At 28.1% G+C, this 11,008-nt stretch overlaps 1 protein-coding gene across 1 annotated transcript; it reads right to left on the bottom strand.

Moving 5' to 3' along the window:
* Positions 1 to 6,218: 6,218 nt before the first annotated feature.
* LOC145832530 (uncharacterized) lies at positions 6,219 to 9,810 on the bottom strand. The gene is made up of 3 exons (XM_082939844.1): positions 9,578 to 9,810; positions 7,763 to 7,877; positions 6,219 to 6,693 (listed from the first exon to the last, which is right to left on the bottom strand). The coding sequence occupies exons 1-3, from the start codon at positions 9,808 to 9,810 to the stop codon at positions 6,529 to 6,531; spliced, it is 513 nt and encodes a 170-aa protein (XP_082795970.1). The 3' UTR covers positions 6,219 to 6,528.
* Positions 9,811 to 11,008: the final 1,198 nt, after the last annotated feature.

Genomic DNA, 11,008 nt, shown 5'->3' with positions numbered 1-11,008 from the left:
GGTGTTGTTCGTTATTTTTCAGTAAATAGAAGTAAAAATTCTGTTGTTGGTACTGACCGCATTGCTGTTAATAGTAAAACGTCTGCTGAGAAGGTCCGAACGGATCAAAAATCAGAACCAAAGTGTGTTTACAATGTTATTAATAACAAACCAACTGTAGCCAATCGCAGCTCAGTTGAGGATCATTCTGAGATTTTTCCTTCTTCAAATGACGTCACTGATTTTGTGGGCAATTTTGCTCCTGCTTTTTCAACATCAGTTGTGCTGAAAAAACATTGTGATTAAGTCAATCATAATGAGTTGGATGAAATTGATGCATGTGGTAATACGAAAGATGCCAAGGCTCACAGTCAAATTGAGAATGACATTGACTATAATAAAGTAGAAGAGACCAACTTTCCTGTGGCTTCGAGAAATATTGCTGCAGAAAACGAGGAAAGTTTCGCCCGCAGCCATAAAAATCTTTCAATTGAGTATCCCGTTACAAAGAAGAATCAACCAATGATAGAATGTAACTCCAGCACAAACAAACATGCTTGTAATTCTCAAGTTACAGCAATTACAGGTTCCATCAGCCCAACAATATCATTTAATAATACTCAAGTTTGTAAATCAGAGTGTCACAATGATTCTTCTTCTGAACAACTTAACAACGTATTAGTAGAAGAAAGCGGCTTCGTGAAAATTTGCAGTTCTGAAGATTCGGATGCGAATAAATCATTAAACAGTTCTGAAAAAAAATCTGGTTTAAATGTAATGCCAACCAAAAAATCACCAGAGCGAACAACCTCACCTGCATCTACTGAAATTAATGATGAAGATAATGTTGATTCATGCGGTGACGTATCAAAAATTTCATATGGTAACGTTGAAAGTGTCGTCACAAAATCTGATACTGAATTAAATAATGAAGATAATGTTGATTCATGCGGTGTCGTATCAAAAATTTCATATGGTAACGTTGAAAGTGTCGTCACAAAATCTGATACTGAATTAAATAATGAAGATAATGTTGATTCATGCGGTGATTTATCAAAAATTTCATATGGTAACGTTGAAAGTGTCGTCACAAAATCTGATACTGAATTAAATAATGAAGATAATGTTGATTCATGCGGTGTCGTATCAAAAATTTCATATGGTAACGTTGAAAGTGTCGTCACAAAATCTGATACTGAATTAAATAATGAAGATAATGTTGATTCATGCGGTGTCGTATCAAAAATTTCATATGGTAACGTTGAAAGTGTCGTCACAAAATCTGATACTGAATTAAATAATGAAGATAATGTTGATTCATGCGGTGACGTATCAAAAATTTCATATGGTAACGTTGAAAGTGTCGTCACAAAATCTGATACTGAATTAAATAATGAAGATAATGTTGATTCATGCGGTGACGTATCAAAAATTTCATATGGTAACGTTGAAAGTGTCGTATCTAACTCTTCTGAAATGAGAATCTCCGTCCAAGATTCTGACTCTAGCTTCGAAAAAAAACATTCTGGTAAGTTGGTTTCGAGAGAAACTGATAAGACGAAAATGCATGTAGAAAACAGTTGTGTTGCAAGATCACATTTCAAAGCTCCAGTAAAAGTTTTAAAAAATGGTAGTAATAAAAACGAGCTAACTTTTAATGATGAGCTTACGCAAAGCGAAACATCGATTGAAGAAAAGACTGGTCGCAGCGACGTAAAAAAATCTGACACAAACAGAACAGATGCTAAAAACTGCAAAGAAAATACAAAAACTTTAATTTCGTACCTTAAAAGTTTGAGAGATGTTATATCTAAAGTTTTAGATATACTTATCAAATGCGAAAATGTAAGTTCTTCTAAGAGAAATGTTGAAGCCAAAAATTTCATTGTCTCTCAACTGAATAATACTAAAGAAGCTAAGAAAATGCTAGAAAATGCTTTGAATAACAGTCTTTTTGAGATGGAGCTAAGGAAGTTTATTTTCCTGATTCTTAGTTTAAAACAGCTGCTGTTAACAGAAATTGAAAAAAAAATCGGTCAATTCTTAACTCTCAGTAATCTGCAAAGAAAAGAATATTTTAAAGATATTCGATCAGACTGCAATGAAATTAGAAACTTTTTGATGTACTACGCAGTCCAAACAGAACAACTCGAAACTGCGTTGTTTAGTGCTAGTGATAATACACTGAATAAGGATGTATCAGTTTTGAAAACAGAGGTACTTAAGATGAACAAAAATATTGAAGCCTTTTGTGATAAGACGGTTGGAAACATAAAAAGTGAACAAGTTCGGAAATTTGTAGAGATGTTTAAAGCATTGTGTAGTAGTCTGCACAGGAAGTGTTCTGACCTTTTTGAAACTGAATAGGTTTGCTGATTATTCTTTTGATGTTTGACTGAAACAATTTTCTGTTTTGTTTGAGTTATTTGCATGTAGCATGTTTCGGTTATTTAGTTTGATTATTGTATGTTTATTTAATATAAAATCGCTTAGTTTTCGTTGTCAATAAAATAAAAGAAAAAAACAAAACAGCTTGTTATTTTATTTAAATATTTCAGAATAGTTTACTTTTCCTACGTACCTATTTAAAACTCCACAGCAGCGTTATCAACTTATAAAAAACACCATTCTTTATTTAGTTGTAGTGTTTCTACGAGGCAAAACTTGATGTTATTTATCTGAAAGAAAAAGCCTTAAGTGACTCGTAAAACTTATACTAAAAATTTTCATAAATTAAAAGGTTACGTAGTTGTCGGAAAACATTAGCTCAAATTAGTTAAAAGTGTCCTTATTTTAATTTATATAAAAATTAACTGGCACTAGGATGTACACTTAAAGAAATAAAGTTCAAACAACAAACTTAAATCAATTACTTTAAAATAGCTACACTTCAAAAACCTTCAAAATATATAAACTGAGCTACACTAGAAATAATAAATTCCAAAAACGATTGCTTTATCCTAAAGAGTAAAGTTATTAAATTGGTGTTTTGGCCACAATTTTTATATCAGGAGTGCAGTCAATGCACCCGCCAACTTAAGTAAAAATTTCCTAATTATATCATAAAACAAAGTTTTAATTTTTTGTCGAATTCAAGCTAGACTTGAACTCCTCCGCTTTACTGAAACAAAAACTCATCTTATAACATGAATATCGGAGTAACTGTGGTCAAAAAGAACCCTCAAGGAAAAACAGTTTACTTTTGAAAACAGAGTAGCAAAAGTAAGAGAGATGCCCAACAAGCCAGAAAGATAAAAAGTGGGTTTAAAGTTGGGAAACTCTTACTTAAAGTATTAAAAGTCATACCTTTACAGTTTGATCTGTTGACGTAAAAATAATTTGAGCCGCAGCAAATCTACTGATAAATAGTAAGTAACTAATTCCTAGGGGTTCAGGACTTGTCCAGTCCTGGCGAAGGGTTCACGTTGTACAACTGTACAACAATATTAATTCAATACTTTTAAATTTCTAGGTGAGGGGACTACGGCGGCTGATAAGTGGGGATAAATTAGCACGACAACTGGGAAATAAGAACTATGACACTGGTTATTTCTTTAGAAAATATTTAAATACTTTCGGCATTTTAGGCTCAAAAGGGATCTGTGGGCTGGAAATAAATAACTAGCTCTAATAGAAAATCGTAATTTAAAAAGTTAGAACAATGAGTTGTAAACAGTCAGAAATTTCGATAAAAAACCAAAAGTTAATCGTTTAGTTTTATTATAATTAGTTTAGTATATTTTATCTTTAAAAATTAAATTACTCAAAATTTTATACAAGAATATATAAGTTATAATTACATTTCAAAAACGAATAAAATGATTGAGTTTCCATAAAATTAAAAACTTTTAGTTAATCTTTAAGTTAATATTTACATACTAAATTAAATGTATTTTGTATATTACTTTTAAAATAATGTTTATACCTCAGTTGCGAACAAGAACAAACCTTTCATAAATTTAATATACTCACATACATTTAACAACATTAAAAAAGACATAGTTTTACAATATTGATACATGTTTTGTTACCCGAACTACATAAAATTGTAAATTTTTGCAAAACTTAAACATTTAGAAAAGCTTATATAAAAAGTACAATTGAAGTATGTACTAAAGATCGGGACGGTCAAATATGAACAAAGACACTTTTGCATGAAGCGTTAAATATGCACGAAGGGTTGTTTTTGCACCATAGTAGAAAATATTAATAAACATAAACTAATAAAAAGAAAACCAACCGAGGATTAGGGGGTAACAGTGATAGTAATAAAGAATTAAAAAACATAAAAAAAATATAACACTAATAAAAAAAAACATTTACAAGAAAGTTAAAACACTGATTAAGGGTAAGGATTACCAACATTAGTAAAAATTTAAAAAAAAAAATTACCAACCAAGGCTAAGGGGTAACAATGGTAATTTCAAAATCAAAACAAATATATATATAAAGTTACCGACTAAGGGTAAGGATCCGCAGTAAATTTTAAAAAATAAACTCGTGCAAAAGTGTCTTCGAGCATATTTGACACCTAACCACTAAAAATTCCCACCCATAACATTTTGCTTGCAAAAACTTGGATTGTAACTTTATTTTTTATTATTTATTTCTTCAAACTATGCTTTGACTGTTACCCCTGATTATTTGTCGGTACTTAAACACAATTACTATTCTTTACTATGGTGCAAAAGTAATTTTTCGTGCAATTTTGTACGCTCGTGTAAAATTGACAGCTACCCATAAAAATCACCTAAAATTTCAGTTAATTTTGTATGAACAGCATCGTTAAAGCTGCACTAGTTAATTTTCACATTTTATTGTTTATTTCGAACATAGTTTACAAAACATTTTATTATGTTTACAAAAACAATTTCAAAGAGATACACATGACAAATTCATAGTATATTAGTTTGAGACCACTGATAGAAAGAGTCAAAGAACGTTTAAGACGAAAAACAGTTGTATCTGACCATATTAGTAACTTTCAAATTTAAAGAAGTAACTGATAATAATTTTGGTATTTTAAAAGAATATAGGAATAAGTTTGAGACTCTGTTCAGCAAAGCTATATTGACCAAACGTTATAATCCAATTTCAAACAAGCAATTAACTGAACCGGAAATTTTCCACACATATTAAGAATTTTTGATTAGTTGTATATATATATTTTACCATGTGTAAATGTTTATGAGCATAAATGCTATTGCTAAACTTGTAATTTTTAGTATATAACTGTTCATATATATATATAACTTTATCTCTACTGTATATTTAGTTGTTTAATACTTATTTTTTTGCACAGTTTTGTTTTTGACAATGACTGAGGATAAGTCGAAACGGTGTCAACATGAAATATGAGTTTATAATGTGAGCCTCTATGAAATTGTTTTGAAAGCTCAAGTATCCCCTCTTGTTTTTTATTCTTTTATTTATGTTATAAACAAAAGTGAGTACACTCAGTAAAAAAATATTTAACTTTATATGGTTTACCTAAAGGGTAAACTAAAATTTAATAATATAAGTATTTGATCATCCAGTAAAACTAATTTTGCTAGTAAGTTTTTCAGGAAATTCTTTTACAAATTTTATTAGAGTACTACTAAATACACTAAAATCTTAAAATTAAGTCTTAACTCGGCCATAATAAATAAAAAAAAAGGATCGAATGAATAAAAAAAGTTTAAATTGAAAAGTTTTCTAGGTTTTGAGTATACCAGTTTAAAAATAGGTTTCTTATATGTATATACAATCTTTTAAAAAATATGAAACTGCAGTAGTAGTTTAATTATACTTTTAGCATAAAAACAGCATTACTAACATAAACTAATAAAAAAATATACTGTTTAAAAATTTAAACTACAAGTTTTTTGTTACCAGCTTTTTTTTATAAATTAAAATAAACCAACAAAAAAACTTTAGCAGCAATAAAAATTTTTCAAAAGAAATGTTAAAAAGAAAAAGCTAACTAAATACCGATTGGTATTTGAAATATTTCAGGAATAAAAAACCTAAAGAGAATATTACATATTTTTCAATTACACATTTTAAACTTTGTAATTAAAACTTCTTTAGAAACCTTAAAAATACAAACTAGATCAAAATATTTTTCTAATAAAAAAATGCAAAAGACTTTTTTTTTATCCAATTTCAATAACTTAGAGAAAATAATAAAACTTCAATAACAAAATTAAATGCTTTAAAATTTATAGTCTAGTTTAACTATTTTTTTTTAACTTGACATTAATCTCTTTAAATATACTTAATTACTTTACTTGAAAAAAATAAAAACTCTACAAAATTATCTCTTCAAAGAAATATTTTGATATTTAAAAAAAATTGAGATTTAGAAAGTTCAAGATAATTTTTGACTTTAAAAAACAACTTTTACGTAACATTAAAAACATTAGTTTTTTTAAAATTTATCTCTGCGATGAAGGGACAAACACAAAAATACAACAACAAACTTCAATTTAAAATTTATAATTCACTTTTTTAATTTTCACATCCATCTTTTTGAGTATAACTTACTGATTTTTACTTCAAAAAAAATTATCTCTGCGAAGAAGGGTGGTAGGCGTTCAAATTCCTGATGACTTTCTTCGGCGGCGATTGGCTGGTTTTGATCGGCTCTCCACCAATCAGCGCCTTCCTTTCGCTCTCGATAGCGTCTTCGTACTGAGAGTGGTACAACGCGATGTTGCTTATTCCGAATGTCTGTTTAAAAACAACCATTTTATTGTGATATCGTAAATAAGAACATTCGTTCGTGTCAGCAAATAGCTTGTAGACTTTAGTTTCTAATTTTTCTAGACCTAGGTAGGGCAAAGTTTTTAATTGTAAGGCTAGATCGGAAAAAATTTAGTCCTTAGTGGGCCAGAGCATTTCGAATTATTGATTTACCAATTAATGCGAATATTACAAATTATTAATGCCTTTTTAGATCTGGCTCTGGCCAGATCCTAATTTGGAAATATTATCTGGATCCGACTGGGTACTAATTTTAAGTCAAGATCTGGATCCGGTCGGATTCTTATTTACATAAAAGTCTCGTATCCGGCTAGAATCTATATTTATGGATACGGTTGATTACTTTTTTGAATCTTTCTAATTCAGAAAAATTCCCAATTGTGACAACTTGAGATGTAGATTGAGACATGTCACATGCTAATATAATATTTATAAATAGATTTGACAACGTTATTGACAAAGGTAGGTGTGTAAATAATCATAACTAAATAAATACTTTGCTTGAGGTAAATTGACTATAGAATATTCCAATTAAGTTGGAATAACACAAAACATTAGGACAGAATAAAGTTTTTATCAGTACACATTAAATTGAACAGCCGTTTCTAAAGTCATGTTTTTAAAGTCTAACTCCTACAGTTTTGTTTTGTAAAAATATGATGCAAAATTTAATAACAAAATTTGTAAAATTGACCTTTACCGGCCTGTAACTCCAATCGTGGGCCAGTCATTTTACCCCGCGGACCGTACCTTGCCCACCCCTACTCTAGAGAAAATTAACAAATTAAATGCAATTAAATTGGAAATTAAAACAATATTTTGATACTTGTTTCAAATAAATTTTTCTATAAATGAAATCTAAAAAAATTTCATAAAAAATATTCAAAGCTTAAAAAATGTAATTACAAGCCAAATCATTTTCTATATTTTTTACACTGCTTAGGGACCATAGCCTTGTGTTAGTATTAAAACAATAACAAAGATTGTACTAACAATAATTATATTTTTTAATAATCAACAAGTAGTAACCGTTCACCTGGGCAACGTGTTCGAGAATTTTTATTTTGCTCACTTCCAAATCAGCCCTCACTCCCCAACTGTACTCGAACTGGGTCGGGTTGGTCGTTGGTATCTTCGTCTTTTTCAGGTATCTGAAAAAAAACACATATTAGTTTATTCTCTTGTTGAAGTATCTGAATAAAAATGTTTATTTTCATCCAGTTTAGTTTTATTTTGTGTTTTTCAGGTGTCTGAATTGTAAATAAACACACATATTGGTTTGTTCTCATGTCAGAGTTAAGATCTAAATACTAAAAAACTTTGAAACGTCTTAAGCAGATGTTTGTAAAACATAAGAAAAAGTATTTGAAAATGTAAGTTAAGCAGGATAATATAAAAACTGGCAATAAATAAATTTTTTGATAAAAAGCTTTTAAAAAAACATAGAAAAGATGTTTTTCTTATTAAAATATTTGAATAAGATTTGACAATGTTTATTTTTTCATAAACGAAAGATCTTTTCAAAGTGTTTGTAAAAGACTTGTAGACAAAGATTTTTTTTGAAGACTCCGACCATCTTTTGTTTTTGTATAAAAAAAAGGAAACCTTTTGGTTGAAAAACTAATGTAGAAATAAATAAAAGTGTACTTGTAAAAAAACAGTAAATTTTGTTAGATTCATATAAACTAGACATAAAGATTGTAAGGGACAAAGTTTTTTAGCATTTTGTAACTCTAAGTTAATATATTAAGCTTATATTTCGGTATAACAACTCAAATAAAAGAAATATTACTTATAGTTAGATTTCATATTTGAATTAATTAACTGTGAGTTAACTTGTTTGTTTAATTTTTTTGGGATCAACATTAAAAATAACAAAAAATGTACATAATTAACTATATTATTAGATATTTACTTTACTAACTAGGAATGAGGAGCAATGCAAAAACTTGTTTAAAGTTGTTCAACTTATCAAATATATAATTGTAAAAACTAATTCAAGTGCGAGTCATCATAGACAAGCGGTTAAGGTGGTGGACCATAAAACTTTTTTGGACTATGGTCTAAAGTTCGAATTCTGCTATTTGCACAATATTTAAGTTTTTTTTTTCTTTTTATTCCATCATATTAAGCCCTATCCTAAAAGAAAGCTATAAAATTACATGTAGGACCAGGGATTTAAAAACTTAACTTAAACAGCAAAACATTTTTACTTAAATTCAAAATTTTCTTTAGTTATTGAGATAATAGGGTAAACAGATGAAAATTTCAATGAGTTCTATAAAGAAGGACTTAATAAAAAACAATTTTTATATTTTTTTTCTTTAATAAAAAGTTATAACTTATCAGCATTTATAACAGGGTTGCCACTCTTTAAGCCAAAAAATCTTCCCTGAGTGACCGAAAATTTCCCTGAGTAACCTTAAATTTCCCTGAGCTTCCCTGAGTATTTTTCAAATCTTAAAAAAAATTTTCTCTTCTAACACAAATTATTAATACCTCATTCTCATTTTTCTTCTTTAATAATAAAAGGAAGGTTGTATGTGTATGCTTCTGCATTAAATTTATGAAAAAACTGTTTTCAAAAACTCAATCTTAAAAGGTTTAAACCAATTAAAAATTAAAAACTAAATTTATGTACAACTTTGTGTAAACTTGTTAGTTAACTTTCTACATAAAAGAATAAAGTTTAATTTGTCTGACATTTACAATTTACATATTTGTTTGACATGAACAAAACTGTTTTTTTTTTAAGACATCTTTAAAAAAAGGGGCTATACCAAAGTTTGTTATATATGAATATTTGGTTCTATTCATGCAGAAATTTTTTGCAATTTCACTATCAGGAAACATGGTAGTGAATAAAGTGTTATTATTATCGCAAGAGTTTCCTGACCAGTTTTCTTTGGTACACTTGAGAGCCCAATAAATTTCAGCAGCTGTTGAAGAAGTTGCAGCTGATATACTAGTTGAACTATTAGCCCCACCAAAATAGGAAGTAATTGCATTATTTTTACTCTTAGAGGCTTTCAATTTAAGATGTTTTTTCAACATACTGTGCGATTTAAGTGCCCTTATACCCATGTTGGATAAGGCCATTGGTGTATCATCACCACACCATTTACATTTAAACTTCTCTTTGTCTACATCCTCAAGTAACTAATCTTTGAAGTCTTCATGGTTAAGCCAACTTTTTTTAAACAAGGTTTTAAACTGTACTTTACTCATAATACTTAAAAAAGCTTTTAAATTAAATCTGCAAAAAAGTTGTAAAGTATATTAAAACATTCACACTAAAAAATTAATTACCATTACTGCTACTACTTTTGAAATTATTATTTATAAACAAAAATTTAAAAATTTAAATTTTTTTAACAAAAGTAATACAACACTAATCTGTATTCATTTTAATTTTTTTTACTGAAAACAAGTAGTTGTAAACAAATAACAAATAACTTTATTATTTAAAAAATAAGAACTAATAGTATAACATAGTGTTTTCTAAACTACATAAGTAACTAAAAAAAAAAAAGTTTATTAGAACTTTTCAATGAATAGTTAACAACAACTTTCATTTCTCTAAACTGTTTGATTTTACTTAAGTAAATATAAATTTAAAACTTTAAAAAACTACAATGTTAATACTAAGAATATTGAAGAACTAGCCGCAAGGCTAAAAAAATTCTAAATAACCACTTAAATAATAAAAATTACTACTTTTGAACAAAATATTGAAACTGGATTAACTAAACATGGTTGCCACTGATCAAGCTGAGAAAAATTTCCTGACTTTTCCTGATATTTTACCAAAATTTTCCTGACTTTTCTAAATCAAACTCTTAAATTAAACTTATTCTAAAAAACATAATCTAACACTTGAAACTATATAAAGCTTTCAATCTCATTTTAATACAGGTTAAAAACAACAGTTTTTTGCAGAATTTTATCATAAAACTTTCATTACATCACTTAAATCATCTGTATATGATTGATGTTTGCAATAAACAGTTTTGTCAGCAAAATACTTGTATTATTATCTAATAAACACAGATTGTCTGAAAAAAGACAAAATTTTTTAGTATTTCCTAGCATAAATGTATCTAGATAATCAAACGACACATAAGGAACTTTAATTAGTCTGAATTTGAAAACCCAATACATAAAGTAACAGTTTTCTGTACAAATAATTCTAATTTAATACCTTAATACAAAAAATAAGTTTACTCTCTACCAGTAATAAGCTACCTGTAATATTTATCTAACTAAAAAAGTAAACTTTAGT

Source organism: Thalia democratica, chromosome 3, assembly GCF_965202585.1.
Source record: "Thalia democratica chromosome 3, ktThaDemo2.hap1.1, whole genome shotgun sequence".
In the NCBI taxonomy this organism is placed as follows: Eukaryota; Metazoa; Chordata; class Thaliacea; order Salpida; family Salpidae; genus Thalia; species Thalia democratica.
The sequence above is the reverse complement of the archived record's forward strand: the minus strand, read 5'-3'. Positions and strand labels throughout refer to the sequence as shown.

Coding starts and splice junctions, on each gene's coding strand:
- LOC145832530 (XM_082939844.1), bottom strand. CDS start 9,810: ATGGGTATAAGGGCACTTAAATCGCACAGTATGTTGAAAAAACATCTT. Junction 7,878..9,577: donor AACACTTTATTCACTACCAT/GTTTCCTGATAG, acceptor GTTTTTTTTCAG/ATACCTGAAAAAGACGAAGA. Junction 6,694..7,762: donor TTCTCGAACACGTTGCCCAG/GTGAACGGTTAC, acceptor GTTTTTAAACAG/ACATTCGGAATAAGCAACAT.